General features: G+C 39.0%; 1 protein-coding gene across 4 annotated transcripts in view; it reads right to left on the bottom strand.

Moving 5' to 3' along the window:
- Positions 1-27,555, bottom strand: part of PEAK1 (pseudopodium enriched atypical kinase 1) — a 293,556-nt gene that overhangs the window by 57,709 nt on the left and 208,292 nt on the right. For 3 of the 4 annotated variants that reach the window (XM_032267330.1, XM_032267332.1, XM_032267331.1), the window contains one exon: positions 2,332-5,582. In XM_032267330.1, coding sequence (XP_032123221.1) covers positions 2,332-5,468 — 3,137 coding nt within the window. In that variant the 5' untranslated portion in view covers positions 5,469-5,582. Of the gene's footprint in view, positions 1-2,331; positions 5,583-8,405; positions 8,834-27,555 lie in introns of those variants that run through there. The other variant, XM_032267333.1, reaches the window with a different exon arrangement.

Raw genomic sequence — 27,555 nt, 5'->3', positions numbered from 1 at the left:
TCATCCAGGAACTTGTTAGAAGTGCAAATTATCGGGACCCACCCCAGACCTACTGAATCAAAAACTCCAGAGATGGGGCTCAGCAATCTGTTTTAATAGCCCTTTAGATGACTGTGGAACATGGTCAAATTTGAGAACCAATGGGCAAATGAACTGTGTTATTTGGATTCATGGATGTTTACTACAAAAAACAGATAAATTTTGGAAGACATGACTGGCCTATGTATAACCTAATTGTGAAAATAAAAGCTGTATAGTAAGGGGTCTGCCAAGCCCAGGGCCTGGGCTGCCCTCAAGCCTATATGCTGCAGCATGCAGCCAAACGAGGGAGTCTCATTCCACAGAAAGAAGCCAAATCATTTCTTGACTGTGCCTTCTAAGATGTGGAAAAATACACCACAGTGGTGCTTAATCAGGAGTGAAGCCATGTAAAACCATCTACCATTCCCTCCTAGGTAACTCCAACCATGTGCTATTTAAATTGTCTCTTTTCTAAATAACACAGTCACCTGAAATACATGTTTTTTTGAGACAGAGTTTCACTCTTTTTGCCCACGCTGGAGTGCAATGGTACTATTTGGCTCACTGCAACTTCTGCCTCCTGGGTACAAGTGATTCGCCTGCCTCAGCCTCCCAAGTAGCTGGAATTACAGGTGCCTGCCACCACGCCCAGCTAATCTTGTATTTTTAGTAGAGACACGGTTTCACCACGTTGGCCAGGCTGGTCTCGAACTTCTGACCTCAGGTGATCCAACTGCCTTAGCTTCCCAAAGCGCTGGGATTACAGGCATGAGCCACTGCACCTGGCCCTGAAATACATGTATTTTATTACCACTGGAGTACATTCTGTCATTATATACATTACCATGGAATACAACATTCAACTACCAATGACAAGACTGTTCTTTCTAGGACTATATTACCACCATCCTAGTTGCTTTGTTACTACACGGATTTAAGGAAAACAGGGACTTGTTAGCATTTTGACAACTTGACAATTGGAGGTATGTAAAAAGCTCATTTTAGTAAAGAATGTATATAAAACTTACTAGCATTTTGCTAGGAAAAGCAAAAGCATTAAGTGTTCACTTCATTTTTTATTATACCTTTCTAAAGAAAAACTAGTAAATCTGCCCCGCCCATCAGAGTTTGCTATCTTTGTAGGAAAGAAGGCCAGGCCAGGTAGAGGTTTACTTTAAGTCAGGAGGGAGAAGGACTCAGAATCAGATGAATGGAGTACTCAGGGCAAACAAATAAAAAGGACAGGAAGTATAGGGAAATCATCCTATTTGTCACAAACTTGGGATAAAAGTTCCTTATTTTTACTGACAGTTAATTAATTTTGTTTACAATATAAATAAGAAAGAAAAACTTAGGCTTCCTAAACATGTGTGTTTACGTGAATGATTACAAGTAAGATTATAACAACTTTGTTTGAGATCTTGTGTTTGTTAAGAATGCAATATTAGAAGGAGAATACATGCTTTAGAATGAGACAGATGGAAGTCTGAATTCCAGCTCTGGCAGTACTAGCTTTGTGACTCTGTCCAACTCTTAACTTCTCTGGTTTTCAGTTTCCTCATGTGAAGAATATAGCAAAATTTATAAGGATTAGAGATAAATATTTATTATATACCTAGCACAGAATAGGTGATCAATCAATAGTTACTAAGGTATTAAATAAAATGAATGCCTAGAGAACTGATTTGGGTATGCAATCTGCCTAGCTGAACTGAGGAGTATACTATTGATCTCACACTTAATACCCAACTTCTTCTATTTCACCCACATGCTAAATAACTATAAATTGCTTGCTTACCGCCCTCCATTTTTTTCACAACACTTGGAAGGAGGACAGAAAGAGACAGCAATAAAAAAACAAATATTCCCTTAAAATAAGTAATGCATATAGAGATAATACCTTCATAAAAACAAAAAGAATTGCTGGAAGAGTTTTATTTCATTTACAGTGAGGGAAAGAACAGTACCACCCCTTATTCATTTGATCCTGTTTTTTCCTCACATTACCATCACATTTCAAAACAACATATTATTTATTGCTATTAAGGTGTTATGGATTTGCTTTTCTATGCTAAAGTCCAATGCAACAGGCTACTTAAGCCAAAGATCCAGGGCTATAAACCTTGTTCAGTGCAATACGACACTTTAATACTATTCTAATCTTGGAATGCAGTTATAAAGATAGATGATGGCCACAGAGTGCTACTGACAAACAGAAATGGCTCTTATGCAATCTTAAAAGATATAAAAAACTTAGCACCTGAAAATGTGTTAAAAAATTCCCATATTCTGCCAGTCTATTTTACATACCTGAGAATCTTTTTAGGAATCAGTGATGGAGAAGAATGACTCCTCTTCTTCTTCTCTGAGTCCTGTGGTAACGCATTCTCTGCTTTACCCTTCTCCATGACTGCTGCCTGGTCTGCCCCAGCCTTGCTCTGATCCACACTGAGCTGGCCTTGAGCAGGGTCACACCTGTACATGAAGACAATGGCTGGTTTCTCACTGGACTCTCCTTTTGCCTCTGTGAACCAGTGGTGGCGCTGAACTGGAGGAGGAGGCAGCATGTGAATGACTGTGCCGTCCAAGCCCACCAGCTTCCCTTTCTCTCGCTCTTTCTCTTTGTCATCTTCCTCGTCTGCTTTCCGACGGCGGAAGAAGCTTTTAAATGATATCCAGCGCTTAGGCTTTGCATCCGCTGCCCGCCTGCTGCCTTCAGAGTGCAAAACTGATTCAGCTTCCGTTGACCTGGTAGGGCTGGTTGGCTTGGTCCAGTTGGTGAAATGCCTCTGCAAAAGGTTACTTGCATGGTAAGGAGAGGAAGTAGAGCGTGGCGGGGGAAAGGGTGGTGGTGGCTCACTCTGGGGGCTAGTCACTAATTTGGAGGGAGAGGGAGTGACTGGCTTTGTGGATGGGTCTTTCTGTATTTTGGTGGTGGGACTGTCTGTGGTCTGAGGTGCTTCAGCCTCACCGCTAGGCTGAGATGTGAAGAGAGATTTGGGCCGGACTGGTGTACTCTTAGGTGTACTCTTAGCAACACCGGCATCTGGAGGAATGGCATAAGGCTCTTCCACGCTGCAAGCTTGAGGGCCAGACTGAGGTGTTTCCGGAGGAGACTGTGGGGGCTGGATTGAAGCCACAATCTGAGAAAGCACTGTGCTTGCTTTCTCTCTGCTGCTGCTGCTGCTGCTGCCAACCTTCTGAGACTCCTGAGTCCCTTCTATTTTGGCCACAGGCTCTTGAGTGGTTCTCTGGATCTTTGCTGGGGAGCTGTGGCTGGAACTATAGCTTCTCTGTGGTGAAGGCTGACCTCTGTTGAGACAGTTGTTAAACTCTTGAACCTTCTGAGCCACTGAGCCCCTTTTGCGCTCTGTGCTGTTTGAAAACCCTCTAGTTTGAAGACATTCAGTGGTTTTGCTAGTGGTGTTATCAGACACTTTGCTTTCAGTTTCTATTTCTTCATAAGTATGGCTTATTACACTTGTGGTTTTTTCCTTCACAGAGAGTTCTCCACTTGTTCCCAGAAAACTTTTGTAGATGGCCAGATTGTCATATGCATTTGGATTGATAACAATGGGAACTTTGATAGCATTTTTGGAACTCCGAGCATACGTTGGCTCGTCATGAATGATAATTGGAAACGGTGGCATACCAGCATTGTTATAACTATTAAATTTAATTTCAGACAAATTAGGTGACTTAACAGGGATGGTTCTGGAGGAAGCGTTTGTAGCTGTGGGAGAAGTAGGTGCTGATTTGTGACAGTTTTTCCTTGGAGGAACATTTGGTCCAGTTCCACTAGTAATTAGTTCCACTTTAGGTATTTTTTGTCGTGGACTGGTGCTAGAAGTCCATACTTCCTGGTATCGAATTGCACTGGATTTTTGGAAATGAGCACTTATTTGTCCTGGTGTCCATGAAGATGATGTCACTGGTGAGTTTGGAGTAGAAGATGAGCCTTTTTTCTTGGGGCTGTTAACAGGGCCCTCGAGGTGCTCGCTGGCCATGGCTGCTGACACATCCACGACAGTATATGGCTTGCACAATGGCTGTTCCAGATTCACAACTCGGTAGGGTTTTGCTTGCTCTTCTGTGGGGACGAGGTTTATGGTCACTGCGACATCTGTAGAGGCTTTACTTTCTTCCTTCTCAGTTTGTACAGCGATCTTGCCATCCTTCTCTTCTAATCGGAGAGCAAGGACTGCTTTGTGGGTCTCTGGAACTTTTATGGGACTTTTGGAAGCTTGTGATGCATCTTTATCCTGATTATTACTAGCAGGACTTTCATAACTGGGCTCAATTTCCTTGCTATCCTTAGAGTCTCCTGGGTTACCAGGAGATACTCCCCCATTAAAAATCTTCTGGGATAAACTACTGGCTGTCTCAGAACGTGATTCTTCTGTTAAAGAAGAATCTGGTGATGTGGAGTCAGATGACACCATGCTCTGAATGCTTCCTTGTCCATAAGAGACCACAGAATTTTCCTCATAACCATTCAGGATTTCATCATAGCTGTCATCATAGTCCACAGCACAGATTCTCTGCAGAGATTTGTTTCGCAGGGGGATGGTATTCCATTTTTTGTTCACAAAGAATCGAACAGGAGACAAAGTATTTGCTCTGAAGTTGGCAAAGCGGGGTTGCCCTCTCATGCGAATCTCCATGGCCAACAGCTCTTCATCACTCTCATCCCAGCTCTCGTGCTCCTCATCCATGTTGCTGAAAAGCACATCCTCTTCACTCTCCTCGCCACTGGAAAACTCTGGGTAACAGAACCGGCCCCCTTCGTTACTAATCACTTCTGTGCTCCCAGTCAGAATAACATGCTTGCCCTGAGTATCCTTTATCCCACCTATCATGCAACTTGGTGGAAGTTTTCTTTCCAATGATCGTTTATAGCAATCATTTATTCTTCCTAAGAATGTTTCTCTGGAGTTTGCTTCATTTCCTCTAATCTGAGGGGCAGTATCCAAGCCCGCTATCTCCTTTAACACTTCAGTTAGTCCATTATTGTTATTCGACACTTTCTTTGCACTATCATTATTGCCGTAAGGATTAGGAACATGGCTAATTCCGTCATCATCTTCATTATTATTGTTAAGTGGTTTCTGACTCAAGGCAGCTCTGTTTCGGTTCCACCCTATGATGACAGGTTTGTTCTCACAGTGTTCTTGGATGCTAAGCTCACCACATATACTTTGCCCATCTGCCACCATCATAGTGGGCTTCACAGCTATGGTGGGTTTTTTAGCCACAGGAGGCCGGAAATTTCCGGTGTTCCTGAGTCGGTGGTTGTTACTGTGATTGGCGTTAGTTTTCACATTGCCATGGGTGACGGGTGCCTTCTCAGGGTCTGGGGGTAGCTGGTGCAAACTTTTAGGTTTAAAGCAATTCTTGCATTCACCAGGTTTCCAAACGTGTTCAGTAAAGGTGTTACAAGCAGACATTTTTAAAAATAGAACTTCACAGACAACGCTTTTCTTTCAGTGCATGACAAAACTTTCATTTGTTCGTTTTCACTTCCCCTATGTGTTACAGCAGCTCTTCTAAGAATGATCAATCTGTGGGGGGAAGGGGGAAGAAGACAAAAAAACTGAATGAAAAAGGCACTACGAGACTTACACTAGTGACTTTAAAATATTGACTCTACTCCTTAATTTTTCCTTAAATTAAAAGATTGAGAGCTAAACTAATTTGGGTACTTCATAATTTACCTTTAGCCAATCAGAATATTGGAAAGTGAGCTTTTAACCATAATTTTATGCATGCTTATCAAACCATACATAATATTCAGCTTGATGTCTCTGTTGCAATGATTCTATGACCTTCCCTCCGAGAAATGCCCTTGATCCTGCTCCTTTTGTTTTCCACCAATTTATCTAACACTTACCAGCCCACTATAGATTCCTCTTCTTCACCTACCCTAGAACTTTTTAGACATTTCATAGATTCCTCAAACTCAATGCATTGAAAATGAAGCCTCGGGGCTGGGTGTGGTGGCTCATGCCTGTAATCCCAGCACTTTGAGAATACCTGAACCATTTACCTGGGCCAAGGTGGGAAGATCACTTGAGCCCAGGAGTTCAAGACCAGCCTTGCTAACAGGATAAAAGCCTCTCTCTACAAAAAATACTAAAATTAGCTGGGTGTGGTAGTGCATGCCTATAGTCCCAGATACTTGGGAAGCTGAGGCAGGAGGCTTGTTTGAGCCTGGGAGGCGGAGATTACAGTAAATCGAGGTTATGCCACAGTACTCCAGCCTGATGATAAAGTGAGATCTGTCTCAAAAAAAAAAAAAAAAAAAAAAAAAAGCTGAAAAGGAGAGCAGGGGCCGGATCATGCAAGGCCTTTTAGGCTTTTAAAGATTATAGAGTTTATCCTAGGAGCAGTGGGAAGCCACTGAAGGGTTTTGAACAGGGGAAACAAAATAATCCAATTTGCATTTTAAAAAGACAGCTCTGACCAAAACCCATAAAATTCTTAGGTATATAAGTCTTACAAAATATGTGTAAAATCTAGAATCTATATGAGCAAAACTATGAAACACTGATAGATTACGGGCAGAAGCAGGGAGAAAGGTAAGCAAATTATAGCCCAGAGGCCAAATGTAGCTCATTCCTCTTTTTTTATCCCAAGGTTAAGGATGCTTTTTATGTTTTTAAATGGTTGGAAAAAAATCAAAAGGAGAATAATGTTTTGTGACAAGTGAAAATTATATGAAATTCTAAATTCAGTACCCACAAATAAAGCTCCACTGGAACACTGGTCACACTCATTCGTTTACATATTGACTATGGCGGCTTCTGTGCTACAGTGGAGAGGTGAGTAGCTATGACATGTGTGACACACAGACTATGTCACATTTACTGCTTTGAGGCACTCTACAAATTGCAGAATTTTCACTGGTGCATCTATCACCTGTGTGAAATGACATTTTTCAAAGATAAAATATATACAATTTCATTACAGATATGCTTTAATAGATAAACATTTGTAATCAATTTTGATGAGAGGAAGTACTAACTTTGAACCCCAATCAGGCAAAATGTTATCCTTCCCAAAATGGAATTTCATTCTTTTCACTGGTAAACCTCTGTTTTAAAATATTGTACCTAATTATATGTTGAATTTTATTAAAAACATTTGCAGACAAAATAAAATAATGGTAAGAAAATTAAGCCACCAAGTAGGATAAATTTTGTGAAAAGTTCCTATCTGACAAAGGATTGTGTATCTAGAGTATATAAAGAACTTTCAAAATGCAACGAAAAGCCCAATAAAAACAGGTAAAAGATTTGAGCAGACTCTTAACCAAAGATATATGATTTCTTTTATCTTTTTTTTTTTTTTTGAGACAGGGTCTCGTTCTGTCATCCTGTCTGGTGTACAGTGGTATGATTATAGCTCACTGCAGCCTCAACCTCCCTGGCTCAATCAAGCTTCTCACCTCAGCCTCTGGAGTAGCTGGGACTATGGGCACTTGCCACTATGCCTGGCTAATTTTTCTATTTTTTGTAGAGACAGGGTTTCTCCATGTTGCCCAGGGTGGTCTCAAACTCCTGGGCTCAAGAGACCCACCTGCCTCGGCTTCTCCAAAGTGTTGGGATTAGAGGCACAAGCCACCATGCCCAAAGATACATGGATTGCATTTAAACATGTGAAAGAGTAAATATAATTAGCCACATGGAAATGCATATTAAAACTACAATGTGCTACCACTACATGTTTATTAGAATGGCTAAAATAAAATTAAAACAAAAACAGACTGGTGCTAGCGAGGATGTGAAGCAAATGAAACTCTCTGGGAATGTAAATGGTTCAGGTATTCTGAAAAACAGTTTTATAGTTTCTTATAGAGTTAATTATAAACTTACCTTGGAACCCCGCAATCCTACTCCTAGGTATTTACCCAAGATAAATAAAAACTTCTGTTTACACTAAAACCAATGCACAAAGGTTTACAGCCAAAAGCTGGAAACAATCCAAATGTTATGTGGCAGTGGTTACACAACTGCATACATTCGTCAAAACTCACAGAGCCAGCCAGGTGTGGTGGCTCACGCCTGTAATCCCAGCACTCTGGGAGACCAAGGTGGGTGGATTGCTTGAGGCAAGGAGTTTGAGACTAGCCTGGACAACATGGTGAAATCCTGTTTCTACCAAAAATATAAAAATGGGCCAGGCATGATGGCGTACGCTTGTAATCTTAGCTAATTGGGAGGCTGAGGCATGAGAATTGGTTGAATCTGGGTGGCGGAGGTTGCAGTGAGTCGAGGCTGCATCATGTCACTGCACCCCAGTCTAAGACTCTGTCTTGAAAAACAAACAAACAACTCATAGAACCACACACTAAAAAAAGGGAATTTTGCTACATGTAAATTTACCCTCAATAAATCTGACTTTAAAAAGACAGATCTGCTCCTATGTAGAAAATGGATTGGGGGAGAATAGGACAGGAGGCAGGGAGACTGCTTAGGAGGACTGACATTGGCAAACTAAGATCGGATCAGTATCTGGATTAGGATGTGGTGTCAGGGAAGGCAGAGGAAGATGCAGGAATCACTGGATTTTGAAGAGAGTAAGAGGTACTGAGGCTTATGTATTCAAATGATTTGTGGAGCCATTTACTGAGATGACAACATTGGAGGACGTGCAACTTTTAAAGGGAAGATTATGAGTCCATATTTTGTCAGCCTGAATATAAGAGAATATACGAATTTAGGAGTCTGAAACATGAATGAGAATTCTGTGGTTCTCACATGCTTAGAAATTATTAGTATAGAAATATCTAGGCCAGGCCGAGTGCAGTGGCTCATACCTGTAATCCCAGCACTTTGAGAGGCTGAGGTGGGCGGATCATGAGGTCAGGAGTTCAAGACCAGCCTGGCCAACATAGTGAAACCCTGTCTCTACTAAAAATATAAAAATTAGCTGGCCATGGTGGCGGGTGCCTGTAGTCCCAGCTACTCGGGAGGCTGAGGTAGGAGAATTGCTGAACCTGGGAGGCGGAGGTTGCGGTGTGAGCCGAGATTCTACCACTGCACTTCAGCCTGAGCAACAAGGGCAAAATTCTGTCTCAAAAAAAAAAAAAAGAAATATCTAGGCCAAAAAGAAAATAAGGAGTGAGCTGAGGAGGTGGTCCTGGTGGGTGAGCCAGGGAGAAGAGGCCAATTCTTCTTCCCTAACTGAAAACTGTCAGCCAAGGTGTGACGGCACAGAAGCCAGATGAGGAAATGTCATAAAGGAGAAAGATAATAACTATTTCAAATGTGACATACAAGCCCACTGGACTTGGCAATGTGAGCTCATCAGTGACCTCAGCATGAACTATTTGGTTCAGTGGTGGGGATGGAAACCAGACTGCGGTGAGTGGAAGAGTGAGGTAATAGAGCAATGGTAGATGGCTTTTAGAGAAGAGTAGACAGGAAGGAGAAGCAAGGAGGAGGTAGGAGGACAGGGGTCCAGAAAGGATTTCCTTACTTTAAGATGGGAGAATCTAGATAATGTTGAATGATAATATTGGGGAAAGATATAAGCCAGGGTGAGAGGCTGAAAACACAGGAGAGCGGGAAGAAACACAATACTTAGAACGTTAAAACTGTGCAGGTTCCTAGTTCAATTGTGTTTTATGGACAAGTGAACCGAACTGAAGCCCAGAAGAGAAAGTGACTTTACTAAAGACACATAGTAAATGAGAAAGACCCAGAACTGGGACTCAAGGCTACAGCTACCTACAATATGTTTTGTTTTTACATTTTTTGGTAGATATTTTTTTCTTTTGTTTTATATGCTTACTGTGGAAACTCAGAAAAGCATAAAGAAAATAGAAACCATATGTAAACCTATTATTCAGAAGTAACTTCTATTAACAGTTTGAGGGCAGTTCCTGTCAGTCACCAAGAATTTAAATTGAAAAATTCCCTGTGTACTTAGCACTATGCAGCACTGAATGCAAAAAAGAATAAGGCACTTTGGCATAATATCTTGTTAACCAAGAGAAACAGACCTCTGATAAGAGTGGGATTAAGCTTTCCCTTTGTAAGTAGTACAATATATTTGCTTTTTCAGATACTGGTAGATAATAGAAAAAATAATTCCCCACTTCGAGTAAAAGGAAGTTAATTCAGTCAAAAGATGGCTAAATTGATTAGCACTTATCAACGGAATAGCCAAATGAGACTCACCGGGAACATCATTTGCTTATGTCAATGTTGTGTGCACTGGAAACCCATCTTGCATATGACATTCATTTACAAGTTTGTGTCCATCTGTATTCATCTGCTATAAAACCAAGAGATGAACCAAGCAAACACCTTTAGCCAGCACCAGATGGAGCTGCTGTCTAAGCCACAAAACCTTAACTATGAGGGCTTCATTTTAAACACTAATTATGTTTGGAGACAAAGAGGTGCACTTAAAGACACTGTCAAAACTACTTTAACCTACAATAGTCTCATAGAGGGGAAGCTGTGCCAGATGCAGGTCTGTCCAAAGAGCAATCCTTGGGTTTTACAGCCTTTGTGAAATGACTGCAATGGCAATCAATAACCAGCAGCTTTCCCTGCTCAACACCAACACTCCCCAAACGGGAACCTCTAGTCTCCAAAGTTATACTTGAGAAATAAGAAATGTGTCTCCTGAGGCACTTACACAAGGAAATAAAACAGTCTGTCCTGGTGTCTTCTATTTATTTGCCAGAACAGGTCTGATACAGAGTACCCAAATGGAATGTTTGATAAGAAAAGCTCATTTACCTCCACATTCCTTATAATCTCAAAGCAAATCTTCTAGATGAAATAGTCTATGGGAGAGTTTAACGGCTGAAGCTGCCCCTAGGAGGTAGCCAGGATTCCATGATCTAAAATCCTATTTCATATTTGACAGTTTTCAGGACCAAAGCCCTTCAGGCTATAGATGAAGCTATTCAAGAGTGGCCTATTTCACTTCAAGTCATGACAGCTTTTTAAGAACCTATTACTGTTTTTTACTCTCTCTACTGCCATACAATGACAATAATTAGTTTGCTTTTAGTCCAACAGCTTCAAGCAGATTTGATACCAAAAACACCCCACAAAAATACAAAGAAAACCCAACAAACAAATCCACACAGGATTTCAATCCTGAAATAAACTGCCCGGCAGAAAGAGCTGGAGCTCTCAAGCTGGATCCAATTTCCATTAGTGAAGAAAAGGAAAGTGTGTAGGTGGTAGATTAAACACCATATATACTGCATTTCCTAAAGGCACCCAAGGAGAATCTGCTAATAATAAAGGAGGATGGAGAATGAACTGCTAAGCTCCTTCTCCAATTCTGTGACTCCCGAAGGCCATCATCTCTCTCCATAAAATCTGTCACACTGCCATGGAGGCATAGTCAAGAATCCTCACTGCTGTACATGGGCTTTTAAGGACACTCTCAGTGAGGAACTGTTGCCTATACGTCATCTCACATATTAGTCCATCTCCAGGATGCTAGGAGACAGTTTACAAGTCAAGGTTCTCACTGGGCTTTTGTTATAGAACACGTGGGTCACTTATAAAAAAAGGAAAGGAAAATGTGACAAGCATACCCACGTCACTGTTCCCAACCTTTCCTTCTTCCACAGTGAAAAATGCTGACCTGACACCTCAACCAGCTGCCAAACCCTTCAGTAGATGACTAAAAGGGTGGGGAGAGGAAGTGAAAGCAAAGCTGCAGGAAGAAGTTTTGCAGAAGATAAAACACAGGTTTACTTTGGTATACAAATGGAAATTTCATGAGTAAAAGGGACTTTCTTAATTTGAGATTTGACCAAAAAAATAAATTGTTATTCCTTGCTATCACAAGAACATGAGATTCCCCCATCTAAAGAAGAAAACCAAAGTAAAATCTGCTTAATTTTGGAAACTTAACTCTCCAGAAGCCCATCCAGTTCCAATTGTTGTAACCACAACAGTTTTTCTAACAATTCACTGTTCCTGTCATATGGTAGTCTCTCAGGGTAGGAATCATGTAACAACAGATGAACCCCTGCAAAGCAGCACTGCTCAGTTCCAACTCATTTTTAAGTTCAAACTCTTTGATGAATCAGAGTTAACTACTATTACTACTACTACTAATTATTATACCAATTAGTATAAACTTGGTAATAACCAGTTCTAAGATTAGAAGTTCCAAAATGTTCCCTGACTCCACTTTAGACCCCTATTTAAGAAGGTATACATCAGAGAAGAGGTTCAAATATTATCTAATAACAGCCAAGAGTCTATAGTCTTTTATAGTTTTATTTTATTCACAAGCTTTTTTTCTGTTTGGAATGTATGTCCTCTAATGCTGTTCCATTTGGTGAAAACCTATTTATCCTTCAAGATCCAGTTTAAATCTTAACCTCTGTGATGAAGCTTTGCCTGTCTCTCAATTATACCACATTGTATTGTAATTATGTAAGTCCCCAGAAGGCAGGGCTAAGTCATTCTTATCTCTATATCTCTTGAATTGTTTGGAATACATTAGATACTAAATAAATGCTTGCCGAGTAAGAATAATTCTAGTTAGCATTTACTACTTCTATTAGGCACTGTTTGAAGCACTTTACCCGGAAAAACTCACGATTCAGCCAGGCATGGTGGCTCAGGCCTGTAATCCCAACACTTTGGGAGGCCAAGGTGGGCAGATCGCCTGAGACCAGCCTGGCCAACATGGTGAAACCCTGTCTGTACTAAAAATACAAAAATTATCCAGATGTAGTGGCATATGCCTATAGTCCTAGCTACTCAGGAAGCTGAGACAGGAGAATTGCTTGAATCCAGGACGGGGAGGTTGCAGTGAGCCAAGATCATACCTCTGCTGCTCTAGGCAACAGAGCCAGGCTATATCTCAAAAAACAAAACAAAACAAACAAAAACCGACAATGCTCACAAAACTCTACGATATACATACTATTATTTGTCCTACTTTACTGATGAAGAAACTGAGACTTGCTCAAGGTCACACAGCGAGTAAATGGCAGAGCCAGGATAAATGCAAGCATGCATGTATGCATGCATAAATGGTATAGCTTCATAGCATCTGGAGGCTGCTTTAAACATAAACATGAACTCTCTGAAAGAGAGTCCACGCAGCAGCGGCGGCAGCACTGCTGTTCATTCATGGCATTCCGCCATGAATGAAGACGTATACACTCACACCTTCCCCTCCTCAGCTCTAAGATGGTCAGTCCAGGTGCTCACTGCAGAATATGCCACAAGTAAACACACAGGCATAAACTTGGCTAGCAGGCTGTCCCAAAGTCGTGTTCTTTGTGTTTCAGAGAGTTGAGGAAGTAATCCTATAAGGCAAACTAAGCATGATCTTTCATCCAGCTCTCCAAGTCAGGAACCACTCTGATTTGGAGGGGCTACAGAAGTGGCTAGTTGAGAGTGAGTTGGTGAGACGCCGCTATAAGTCACCTTTCTCGGTTCCTTCTCTCCACTGCCCCCAATCTTAGAGCCAACTGCCAAGTGAAGAAAGCTGGACTGTAGGCTAAATTAGGGAATCACAGCTGATTGAGATGCAAGAAGATAGAAAGGGAATAAGAAAGAGACTAAATAAGGGCAGAGCGAGATTCAAATAAGAGAAGGTGGGGTGGGGAAGGAAATTGGGATGGAAAGAGAAATAAGAAAACAGTTAATCGTTCTGAGAAAAACCCCTCTTGAATGTTTACAGCCACATAATCAGAGTGAGCAATGTCTTTTGCTACCACTCTTCACTAATTTTTGGAGGCTTTATTGTCTTGTGTTACTTTACCTTTGGCAAGAGGTATTATTTTTCCAATTAAACAAAATTTTACCTTTCCCAGCTATAGAAAAGAGTGAACAATACATATTGTAAAACATAGACTTTTAAAGGCAAAAAGTACTTCTAAATTAGTAAAAGTCTGAATTACACAATACTTTGAAGAAATACAGATTTACTGCTTTTGAGGAAATACCATAATAAACTAGCCTTTCCTAGTGGAGGTATTTGGACCTGTTCTAATAAGCTGGAATTATTTTTATAATGGTTGTAAATTCATAATAACTTAAAATGCAGTAAAAGAATATTTCTCACACTGGAATCCAGGATGCATTTTCAAGGGTCTGTAAGTTCTCCAAAAGAGCTAAATATTAAACTGAAAGCAAAGTTTATGTCTAAAATAAACTAATGTAAACACAGGCAGGATCATTGCAATGGCCATATTAGCTAAGTACAGCAATACAATTTCCAGGTCTACAAATACCCTTGTGTTTCTAATTTGAGCTGGTACCAAGCACACTACTTTAACTAAGGAATAATGAGGAAAGAAAGAGGCTCACTTAAAATATAGATAATGCAGTTCTACCAAGTAGAGACCAAAATGACGCCATGGTGCAACCGCTGTTTATTGTACCAATCCTGAATTTTCAATACCCTAGAAAGAAATGTGGCATGAGAAGAGAGCAATGGTAATGAAAGCTGCAAAGGAAACTAGAGTGGTTGGCAGCTCCTTACCCACATAGTAAGCAGCAATTTAATTTCAGCAAAACTTCATCTATTATATTCAATTGTTGTTAATTTGTATTTCATTAATTTTGCAGGGTTTTTTTGTACTTAACTTTTAAATTTGTTTTATAGCTAAATGACAAATGTAAGCATAAAAAATTCATACCTAATTTTATGTTTTTTGTATTTAAGTAAAATTATAATAATGTATGTCAACACTAACAGAGTGCAGTTTTTTTTTTTTTTTTTTTTCAGTTAAAAAGAGGTCTATAAATTACTAAAGTTTGAAAAGTAGTGCTTAAAAACAATATTCTCTTATGTCAGGTAAGCATTCCTCTTGTGATCTTATTCATAGTACCAATTTGCTAAGCATCTGTTAAAGGAGTATAATAACTAGCTACTGTCAACGAAGCTCTTGTGAAAATGACTTAAGATAAAATATATAAAGTGCTTAACTCAAAGGCTGATTCACAGTAAGCACTTAATAAATATTAGTTCTTTTCTCCTTTATTAAATATATCCAGCAGAGGCCAGGAAGGGGTATGATCCCTCTAATCCCCTCCACACATATCCATACCCCATCTTGACATACCAATTGGGCACCTGGGAAGTTATTTCTATGGACACATTGTTAACTATGCTCAGGTTAGACTTCAGTTATCATGGATGATTTAATTGAAAGTTTTATCTGGCTTGTAAACATATTTAAGACTTGCTGTTTCTACAGGGAAAACATACTCCAAGTTCTGAGCAAGTGACTTGCAGGGAAACTTTAGCATTCCATCTTGGACTTGTGCTTTGCATCAGTTTCAAGAGATGCTGTCAGCGTCTAACAGTAAGGAGTTGCTGAAAGAATGCAGGTGGAAATGGAAAGAATATATTGACAGGAGGCAAGGTGAAAGGTAATGTAGTTGGTTCAACTATATAATACTAGACCAGAGAAGGCCCGTGTGGGTGCCAGAGCACTAGAAGTACTTCCATTCCTATCATAACAACTCACCAATTGGGAGAACCTCAGAGGCACAAACCTCAGAGGAACAACACTCAAGGCCATTACTAATTAGACAGATAAAAATATACAACTTATTTAAATTCTCCAGGCCACATGGTCCTCATCTTCTTTTTTAAATGAAAAAAAAAATTCTTTATATTATACAAGTAATCAGAAAATAAAAATATGCTAAATATGAATTAACAACCCCCCAAATTTTACTACATACTCTTCTGTGTCTTTTTTCTGTAAACAGATCAAGGTGTATACACACAGACACACAGAAGTATTTCACAGAATGAACATGCTGTTTGGTAACATGAGTATCTTTAAAGTCTTTCCCCAAATTTACAATCTATTCAAAACATTATCTAAATGCAAATTTGGGTTAAAACACCACTCTGAATTATTCAAACAAATTTAACAATGAGACAAATGAAGTTGGAGTCAGAGACCTTTAATAACCTCAAACAAAAATAATTCTCACATATAATAAAAAACAACTCTTCTCTATGGATATAGTTATCTGGCAAGAATACCTATTCAGGGTACAGCTGAAAACTAGACAAAGTAGGAAAGCACCTTTTATAGTTTCATTTAGAGACTCATTTTACACACAAATTTAATTTGATCAGCTTAAATTAGCTTTATTGATCTTGTTTGTACAGAAATGAAGGTGAATGCTCTACTTATAATTTAATGAATTATAGCTGTCTCTCTCAGGCTGCCTTATTTGTATATCCCCTATCCACTTTACTATGAACCAAATGAGACGCTAATGTTAAGTTGAGTGGCGATATGTGTCCATTGCTCTTTTAAAAAAGGTACCCAAATGTCCTTTCCGAAATTACCCTTTTAAAAAGGCTCTCGGGCGGGTGTGGTGGCTCACGCCTGTAATCCCAGCACTTTGGGAGGCCGAGGCAGGTGGGTCAACTGAGGTCAGGAGTTCGAGACCACCCTAGCTAACATGGTAAATTGTTTGTAAAAATCCAAACAATTAGCTGGGCATAGTGGTGCATGCCTGTAATCCCAGCTACTTGGGAGGCTGAGGCAGGAGAATTGCTTAAAACTGGGAGGCGGATGTTGCAGTGAGCAGAGATTGCACCACTACGCTCCAGGCCTGGGTGACGGAGTGAGACTCTATCTCAAAACAAAATAAAATAAAAAGACTCTCTAGCCATCTCTTCTGTGATCTTGTCTATCCCCAAATATTTAAGAGTAGAATAACTTTCCAGAGTTATGCCATAAAACATATACTTTATAACCTATGTTTCAGAATTATACCTCTTGCTCCTGTCCTCTGAAGCTCCAGACTTTGGCTGCCTACTAGACCTTTCCAAAGAGAACTAATTATATCTTTCCTCCCAAACACAGTATGCTTAACCTTTTTCTAGGTACCACAACAATTAATGGCATAAAAACATTGGCAGACATTCAGACTGGGTCAACTCTTGACTCCTCCTGGTCCTTCTCTTATACCTAATTAATTGCCAGGTTTTGCCTTTCCTAATCTGTTCTCTCCCTTTGACCCATCTAGCTACAGCTTGAGTCCTGGATTTTCACTGCTTTTTGTCTGAAATACTGAGATAGCATATTTTATGTCCTAATTCCTCTAAAACACAGCTCCCTACTACTTTAACTCTTCATAAAACTATTAATAGTTCTCAGTTGCCTACATAATACATTTAACTCCTTAGAATGAAATTTAATGCTCTTTGTGATCTGCTACTGATTTACCATTTTTTGAAGCAGCCACTATCTCCTCCGTGTCCACTCATATAACAATTGTTCAAAATCCTAGAGATCTTTTGATCCCCCAGTCAAATTTTAATTCCCCTGTGAAGTCTCACATCCTCCTCTTAGAATTAACTGCTCCCTTTTCCAAATTCCCATCATATGGCATTTGCATACCTTGCCCCACCCTCCCATCCCCACTAATCTTAGCTCCTTGAATGCAGAAGAGCTACCTTATTCAGTTTGGCACTGTATGTTTCTTGAGCAGATGAATAAATGATGCTCTGCTATTTGGTTTCATAGACAAAAATAACTTAGAAGGAGACAGCAGCATTCAGGCAGAAGTGGCAAGTGACAAGTAACTACCTGACAGTAAAGGGGGAGAATGAAAAATATAGAACCAAACTTAAGAACTGAAAAAGCTTTTCTGTGTGGGCAAATAGCCCTACATCCCTTAAGGGCATCACCATATTTTAGAATAGCACTGGAATTAATGTTGACACCAATTATAGCAAGACATCAAGAAAATGTTAAATTATATTCAGTGTTCTGTGTTTCAGGGAAGAAAACAACTAAAAATGTGAAATGTATTTTGGAAAGGTTTTTATACAACTTATTTATTATAAGTTTATTTAATTATAAAATTATTACTCTTTTAGAATTATAAAAATAAAGACAGGGAAAAAAGCATTCTAAATCTTAGCATGCATTTTAAAAACAATTTAGGTCACATAAGCACCAAATGCTTATTCAAACTAAAAATATTTTAATGCTTAAAGAGCTCAAACCCACAGTTATCCAGAAACTTTGGCCAACTAGAACTCACTCTTTCAAAGGAACACAGAGAGCTAAAATTTTACTGTATCATTAAAGTTATTAACCCAATTCTCCCGTCTTAACCAGTGACTGGAAAATGATGAGCTGGGGAGGAGATGAGGAAGTGGGGAACGATAACAAAAGATAAAAAATAGGTGAGAGAAAAAGAAAGGAACCCAAAATAAATAAAATGTAGGAGGACAATCAAGACAAGTGAGAGGAAGAATAGAAACACAGAGAGAAAGCATAATACCTGAGCAGCCACATTCAGAAAAAGGACAGCTCTTCTTTCATTTTCCCCTCTCTTGACTTCCTTTGTTCTAATTGACTTCGGGCTGATGTGTGTAACCTTAGATGCATGCTGAATTCCAATGAAGTCCCCCTACATGTATACTTTATACCAAAACAATTCAGTTAAAAGGGTTTTAATTGGTGTGCACCACTCCCTGCAATTTCAACATTTTAAAAATGAATAGTCTCACTAAGTACCAGATGGTGACATGTACTAATTAATCAGCCCTATTCAATGAATGAGCATATTAAAATGAATGCACCTATTAGACATGTGTTGCTGACGCTCCATCCTGAGGAAGCCTCCCCATAAATGAGTGCCCACGGAAGGTGCAGATTTACTGTGCAATACTCACAAGTGTCTCTTGCAATTATTTGCAGTAGCAATGCCATCGCTCCTGTGTCTCCCTCTAGATCACTCGGTATTTCATGCTAAGAAGCTGGTGAGCCTTGCTATCCCTGTATAATCTGTTTAAACTTCATAAGCAAGAGCCAGCTAAATATTGGGTTTACAGTGTTTCTACTAAAGAAAAGATCTTATAAACTCATCAAGGTTACTTGTTAAATGGACAATGGGTGAGGGACAGGTCAAATGAGGCTCTTGATCCAACTCCCTTCCTCCTCAATTTGTCTGTCAGTCAGTGAAAGCCTGAGCACTGCTAGCTGAAGGAATAAAATGGTGCAAATGGCAATCCTGCGTGACAGGTTGCCATGCTCTGATTTTCCTCAAATGCTGTTAGCATTGGAGAGAAAGGTATATAATCACCCATTGGTAGGTCTCAAAATCCTACTGGGCACTCTTTTTTGAATGTGAAAGAAATCTTAGAAGTCATTAGTTTTCTTAGCTCCTCATACTTACCACTGTTCTATTTTATACTATCTTGGATCACCATAATTTCAAATGTATTCTAATGGTAGGAAATTCCCCAAATCTCTCTAAATGTAGTGGGAGACATTGGTTTCTGATTTGTCGAAAGCACTGAAAACTGAGCAGCTGATTAGGTAGGGAGACAGCAAGGCATCCATAAAACATGGACTTTGGAGAAAAAAGGGATGTTGTGAGACATGCATGTTTTCTGGTACACAGTGAGCATTAACAACTGTTAGTGTTCTCCCCTAGATAATAGCAAATGGTAGGAAAAATAATCAACTTGGAAGAAAACATCACTGAATAACAGCCTAAATATGATTACTTTGACAGAAACTGAGAGGTTAAAGTAGAAAATGTAATTTTGGGGTATATTTTAAAAATTAAAGACAATATACTTTAACCTTCTAAGACAGCTTAATTAATTAATTAATTTAGAGACAGCGTCTCACTCTGTCACTAGGCTGGAGCACAGTGGGGCAATCATGACTCACTGTAGCCTCGACCTCCCCAGGGTCAGGTGATCCTCTTACCTCAGGCTCCTGAGTAGCTGGGACTACAGGTGTGTGTCACCACGCCTAGATAATTTTTTTTTTTTTGTAGAGACAAGGTTTTGTCACATTGCCCAGGCTGGTCTCGAACTCCTGGGCTTAAGTGATCCACCCACCTTGGTTTCCCATAGTGCTGGGATTACAGGCATGAGCCACCGTGCCCAGACAAAAACAGCTTAGAAGACAGAATTTTGAAACATTTGTGCTTGTTTCTGATGCATGGCAATGGATATTGCTTAAAATTATAATATCACCCAAAAGAATGCTTAGGGAAGGGTAGCCAATAACAGAAACAACAAAATTTGTAGTTACCAGAAAAGCCTTCCTCATGACAAAGGCCATTTTATTACTTTCCTTGGGCTCTTGCCTAAAAACAAGAGGTGGAATCTATTTATTATTCAAACAGAATTTAATTAATTTGGACATAATTGAAAGTGCAAAATAGCAAGAGCATATTCCTCAAGAGGTTTCTATACAATGATTAAATAATGTTTTGAAAGTTTCTATTAGTTTGGTCTAATAATTTTTGGTAGATTTCTGTTATTTTTAAATTTTTGGTTTCACGTTTACCTTTTTTCCACCTTAAATAATATTTTGATACAGCATCTAGCATAGAAGCAGGTTTTTATAAGAGTCTTGTGTTCTGAGACAAGACAATACCCAAGAAAACAAGATCTCAAAACCAAGTATAATTCCTAGCCCAAACGTTTAAAAGGAAACATATTACGGAACTAAGAACTCTGACTAAGTGTAAGGAAAGCAATGATTTATAATAATTTAAGTAGACCGAGACAACGTTCAGACTACAGCTGACCATTCAACAACATGGATTTGAGCTGTGCAGTTTAAATTATATATGAATTTTTTCAATAAATATATTGGAAAATTTTATGGTGATTTGTGACAACTTGAAAAAACTCATAAACAAACCATGTAGCCTAGAAATATTAAAAAATTATTAAAAAGGTATGTCATGAATACATAAAATATATGTAGATAGCATATTTTATCATTTACTATCATAGTTTACACAAATCTATCATAAAAAGTTAAAATTCATCAAACCTTAAATATGAGAGAAATGTAAACAAATGTTAACATGTAGTATTAAATCATAACTTCATAAGCATATCAATAACTGCATACTATACTACTGTAATAATTTTGTAGCCACCTCCTGTTGCTCCTGAGGTGAGCTCAAGTGTTGTATCTGCTTAAAATGTCATGTGATGCTCATCTCTCCAGATGAACAGTTCATTTCTCCAGTAAATTGTGTATTGCAGTAAAAAGGGATCTCTTGAGGTTCTTATGTATTTATCATATCATGTTTATTTTTAGTACAATGCTATAAACCTTAAATAACACCATGGGACCTATATGAAATGCCACCAGTAATGCTGGAGGTGCTCCCAAGAAGCAGAGAAACGTCATGACACTTTAAGAAAAAGCTGAATTGCTTGGTATGTACTGTGTAGATTGAGGTCTGCAGCTCTAACTGCCCACCACTGCAGGATAAATGAATCCAGCCTAAGGACCAGCATAAAAAAAAAAAAGGACATGAAATTCATGAGCCATTGATGCAGCTATGCTAGCAGGCATGAAAATCTTGCACTTTCTGGGAAATACCTTTTTGTATCATATTGAAAACAGCATTTATGTGGGTGCAGGACTGCTGTAAGTAAGGTATACCTATAGACTAATATTATTCAGGAAAAAGTGAAGCAAAAGGAAGGTTAAGGAGCTAAAGCTAGAGAATTTAATGTCAGCAAAGGATGGTTTGACAATTCTAGAAAAAGATTTGGCTTAAAAAATGTCAAGATAACAGGAGAAGCAGCTTCTACCAACCAAGAGGCAGCAAATATAAATTCCTAGATGCTATTAAGAAAATCATTAAGAAAGGATATCCGCCTGAGCAGGCTTCTAGTGCAAATGAAAATGCCTTATTCTGAAAAAAATAAAAATAAAAATAAAAAATAGCCACAAAGGACATTTATTTCATTTAGTCATAAGAAAGAGAAGCACCAGGATTTAGGGGAGGAAGGGAGAGGCTAACTCAACTGTTTTGCACAAATGTGGTCAGATTTATGATTGGGACTATCCATATCTATAAAGCTAGTAATCCCTGAGTCTTGAAGAGAAATGACAAACCCCAGCTGTCAGTCTTTTGTTTGTATAGCAAGAAGGTAGGGATGAGAACTCCTTATCTGGATTGGTTCCATCAATGCTTTGTTCCTGAAGTCAGAAAGTACCATGCCAGTAAGAGACTGTCTTTTAAAGTTCGTTTGATATTAGACAATGTCCCTGGCCACCCAGAATACCATGAGTTCAACACTGCAGATCTGAAGAGGTCTACATGCCATCAAACACAATGCCTCTAATTCAGCTTCTAGATCTGGGGGCCATAGGGCCTTCAAGACTTACCATACAAAGTACTATGTGGAAAGGACTGCCAACATTGCGAAAGAGAACTCTGATAGAGAGAACCCTGTAAAAGCCTGGAAGGATTAAACTGTTGAAGATGACATCACTGTTACACAAAAAGTTGTGAAAGCCATTAAGCCCCAAACAGTAAGTTCCTTTGGAAAACTCAGTGTCCACATGTTGTACATAACTTCACAGGATTTATGATAGGCTCAATTGAAGAAATCATGGAAGAGACTGTGGATATAGCAAAAATGGTGTGTGGGGTGTGTGTGTATAAAAAGTTTTGAGATATGGCTTTGGGAGACATTCAAGAGCTAATATACGCCACATCAGAGGAATTTATGACAGATGACTCGATGGAGATGACTGCTTCCAGACCAGCGCGAGACAATGAAGATGAAGATGTAGAAGAAGCAGGGCCAGGAAACAGACTGAGATTAGACAATCTGGCAGAAGGATTCTGACAACTCAAGACTGCTTTTGGCTTCTTTTACAACATGGACCCTTCTCTATGATACACTCAACTAAAGCAAACAATGGAAGAAAGATTCATACTGTATAGAAACCTTTTTAGAGAAACAAAAAAACCAAAAATTCAGACAAATTACAATTTATTCTTGTAAAGTTACATCAAGTGTGCCTGTCTTTCCTGCCTGTTTCCACCTGCTCTGCCTTGTCTGCCTCTGCCACCCTTGAGATAGCAAAATCAACCCCTCTTCTTCTTCTTCCTCTTCCTGGGACTACTCAGCACAAAGACAACACGTTATGATGATCCACTTTCACTTAATAAATAATATATTCTCTTCCTTATGGTTTTCTTAATAGTATTTTTTCTCCATCTTACTTTATTGTAAGAATATAGTATATCATACATATAGCATACAAAATAAGTGTTAATCAACTGTTTACATTATCGGTAAGGCTTATACTAAACAGTAGGCTATCAGTGGTCAGGTTTCTGGGGAGTCAAAAGTTGTATGCATATTTATGACTGTGCGTGTGTGTGTGGGGGGGTGGTCAGCATCCCAACCCCTACATTGTTCAAGGGTCAATTGTATATTCTAAAATTCGCTACTCAATGTATGGTCTGTAGCCCCAGACCTTCTGAATCACAATCTATATTTTTACAAGATGCCCAGCTACTTTATAAACATATTAAATTTAAGAACCACTCTAATGAAAAACAGTAAGTTTTATTGCACTGTGAATACAGCATAATTGCTTCGTATTTTACAATTTAAAAGTCCCCTCAATTTGAAACCATATTCAGTAACTAAAAGGCTTTTGTTTATTTCGAAAAAAATCTACTTATTTCAGAACTACTGACAAGACAATTAGAGGAGGAGATAAAACTGAATAAAGGGTATATTCCATAGAAACTTAAATGTTAGCAGGTGATTGTTTCATGTTTAAACGATCTTCCATTAGGGTCAAATGTGATTCATGTCATTCTGCTTGGTAGTGAAATGGTTAAATTTCTTTTGGTTCTTTCTATAGTTTTTCTTCTAACCAATTTTAGATAGTTACTACATATAGAATCATACTTTACCATAATTTACCTCTGGAGTAAAATATATTATTTTTAAAATGTCATCACCCCTGAAAGTAGAATTAAATTTCTTCATATACTTATATTGTGATGTAAGCTCTTTATCAACTATGTAGATGCTAACAAATGTTTTAGCATTTCTCCCCAGATTTATATGCTATACACTAAATGCATCAAGTTGAGTACAAGCAACTCAAGATTACTGTTACTGATTTCAGGGAACAGATTCTTAAAAAGAGGTTTTACCACTTACTGTCTTTCCAACTTTAAGGCATGTATCAACCCTTGCTTTTTATTGTACAAATTGGTAAGCCGTTGTGTCTTAACACCACTGTTTTCCTATTTCCAGACATCACAGTTTTCTCATAAACAAATGATCCTTTCTGCTTCCCTTTGATTAGTCAAAGGCTCTTTCTAGTGTTGAAAATCCTGCTTGAAGTTCTAGCATATTCCAAATATTGCCCTTTCATCATTTTTGGTATGTCATATGGGAAAAGCTAATTTAGAGTCTGTTTTTATGTTAATATATTCATGGCCAAATTCCAAGGAATGCCAGGCACCTTGGAATATTGCCTGTCACTTAGCTAGGGGCATAAATGACTAATTCAGCATTGCATCTTAAAGACAGAAGCAGAGGTGGAGTCTCCAACCCTAACTGAGTTATATGTCATACTTAGACCACAGTGGCTCCCTTTGTGCATCTGATTCATCTGCTTTTTGTCAAACTTGGTATTATTTTAGACTCCAGTATTGTTCCAAATCAAGCTAAGCTTTAATATTAATGCAGTCTTCTAGTTAAAGATGCCTTTAATCGAAGACTGGGTGCTGCGCCCTTTTTCATGCAGTTTCACATTTAGCTATTTATATCCTCTAAGTTCAAAAAGCATCATGTTTTCTGCCTGGATTTGTGGGATATTGCTCAATTGTGCTTTCTGCAATTTAGCAATAGACTAGTTCTCAGATCCTTGAACAATATGGGTTAGGAATGCTGACCACTCATGTAATAAAAAAATCTGCACATAACTTTGGACTCCCCTAAAACCTAACTATTAATAGCCCACTGCTGACCAGAAGGCTTACCCATAACATAAACAGTTGATTAACACATATTTTGTACATTGTACATACTATATACTGTATTTTTACAATAAAATAAGCTAGAGAAAGGAAAATGTTATTAAGAAAATCATCTTTGGGAGGCTGAGGTGGGCAGATTGCTTGAGCTCAGGAGTCTGAGAGCAGCTTGGGCAACATGCCAAAACCCTCTCTCTACCAAAAATATAAAAATTAGTCGGGTGTGGTGGCATGCACCTATAGTCCCAGATACTCAGTAGGCTGAGGTGGAAGGATGGCTTAAGCCTAAGAGGCAGAGGTTGCAGTGAACCGAGATCGCACAACTGCACTCCGGCCTGGGTGACAGTGCCAGACACTGTCTCGAAAAAAAAAAAAAAAAAAAAAATCATAAGAGAAATGTATTTATGCATTAATTGAAAGTGGATCATTGTAAGGGTCTTCAACCTCATTGTCTTAATGTTGAGTAGGCTGAGGAGAAGGAAGAAGAGTAGGTGTTGGTTTTGCTGTCTCAAGAGTGGCAGAGGCAGAAGAGGAGGTGGCGGGGGGGCAAGAGAAGCAGGCACTGTCAGTGTAACTTTTATTGAAGAAAATCTGCATATAAGTGGACCCACGGAATTCAAATCAGTATTGTTCAAGAGTGAATAAAACACAGAGATGACAAAAATCTGGGAAATAGTAGCTGTAAAAATTAAAAAAAATCATTTATATCATTGCTTGAATAGGTAGGCAAAGCAGAATACAATGATGAAGTTTTATTCTTGTGTTTTAAAATCAAGAGCACAACCTGGATGGAGAAACACAATTTTGATGAACAGCCAAATTGGAGGACTGACATTACCCAACTTCAAGACTTACTATAAAGCTACAGTAATCAAGACAGTGTGATACTGGCAAAAGAACAGACAAACAGATCAGTGGAACAGAATAGATAGCCCAGAAACAGATCCATACAAACACAGTCAATTGATCTCTGACAAAGGCAATTCAGTGGAGAAAGCATAGCCTTTTTCACAAATGGTACTGAAACAACTAGACATCCAAATAAACAAGGTCTCAATAAAGATACAATATCCTTCACAGAAACTAACTCCCAATGAATCAAAGGCCTCAATGTAAAACATAAAACAATAATACTCCTAAATGATAACATAGGAGAAAATCTAGATGATATTGGGTTTAGTGATGACTTTTTAGATTTGACACCAAACGCATGATCCTTGACAGAAAGCACTGGTAAGCTGAACTTCATTAAAATAAAAAACTTCTGTTCTGGAAAAGATACTGTGAAGAAAATGAGAACACAAGCCACATAGAGATAGAAAATATTTGCAAAACATGTATCTGAAAAGGGACTGTTACCCAAAATACAAAAAGAACTCTTAACTCTCAACAATAATGAATAACAAATGTAAAAAATGTACAAAAGATCTGAAGAAACAGATAAAGACAACAGACAGACCGCAAATAAAAAGATGTACCATATCATATGTTATTAGGGAATTGCAAATTAAAACAGGAAGGTACCACTACATACCTATCAGAATGTCTAAAATCTACAATAGTGACAAAACCAAATGATAGCAAGGATGTGGAGCAACAGAAACTCTTATTCATTGCTGTCGGAATGCAAAATGGTACAGACACTTTGGAAGACAGTATGGCAGTTTCTTGAAAAATTAAACGTTAACTCTTACCATACAATCCAGCAATCATACTTCTTGAGATTTACCCAAAAGAGCTGAAAACTTATGTCCAAACAAAACCTGCATGTAAATGTTTATAGGAGCATCTTGGGTGGTGGGAGGAGCAGCAGTGTCCAGGCAGCCCAGCTTCACAAAGGCTCTCACTGCGCTGCAGCTTGCAGGCACAGGTCATACCCTCCCTACTGCCAAGATGCCCAAGAGGAAGGGCAGCTCAGCCAAAGGTGCAATGAAGGAAGAGCCCAAGGAGACTGGCCTGGTGGTCAGCTAAATCTACTCCTGCGAAAGTAGAAAGAAAGCCAAAAAAGGCAGCAGAAAAGGGTAAATCTTCAGAGAAAAAAGCTAAAAAAAAAAAAAAGGGAATGGTGATCATTAAAAAATCTGGAGACAACAGATGCTGGAGAGGATGTGGAGAAATAGGAACACTTACACTGTTGGTGGGAGTGTAAAGTAGTTCAACCATTGTGGAAGACAGTGTGGCGCTTCCTAAAGGACCTAGAAATAGAAATTCCATTTGACCCAGCAATCCCATTACTGGGTATATATCCAAAGATTAGAAACTGTTCTATTATAAAGACACATGCACACATATGTTCACTGCAGCACTGTTTACAATAGTGCTGGAACCAACCCAAATGCCCATCAATGATAGACTGGACAAGAAAAATGTGGCACATATATACCATGGAATACTATGCAGCCATAAAAAACGATGAGTTTGTGTCCTTTGTAGGGACATGGATGAACCTGGAAACCATCATTCTCAGCAAACTGACACAAGAACAGAAAATCAAACACTGCATGTTCTCACTCATAGGCGGATGTTGAACAATGAGAACACGTGGACACGGGGAGGGGAGCATGACACACTGGGGTCTGTTGGGGGTGAACAGGGGATGGTCAGTGGTGGGTAGGGAGGTTAGGGAGGGATAACATGGAGAGAGAAGCCAGATATAGGTGCTGGGGGCATGAAGGCAGCAAACCACATTGCCATGTTTGTACCTATGCAACAATCCTGCATGATCTGCACATGTACCCCAGAACCTAAAGTGCAATAA

The sequence above is a fragment of the Sapajus apella genome, unplaced genomic scaffold, assembly GCF_009761245.1.
Source record: "Sapajus apella isolate SASKATOON/1434 unplaced genomic scaffold, GSC_monkey_1.0 scaffold168, whole genome shotgun sequence".
Classification (NCBI taxonomy): Eukaryota; Metazoa; Chordata; class Mammalia; order Primates; family Cebidae; genus Sapajus; species Sapajus apella.
Note: the sequence above shows the minus strand (reverse complement) of the source record. Positions and strands in the feature narration are given on the sequence as shown.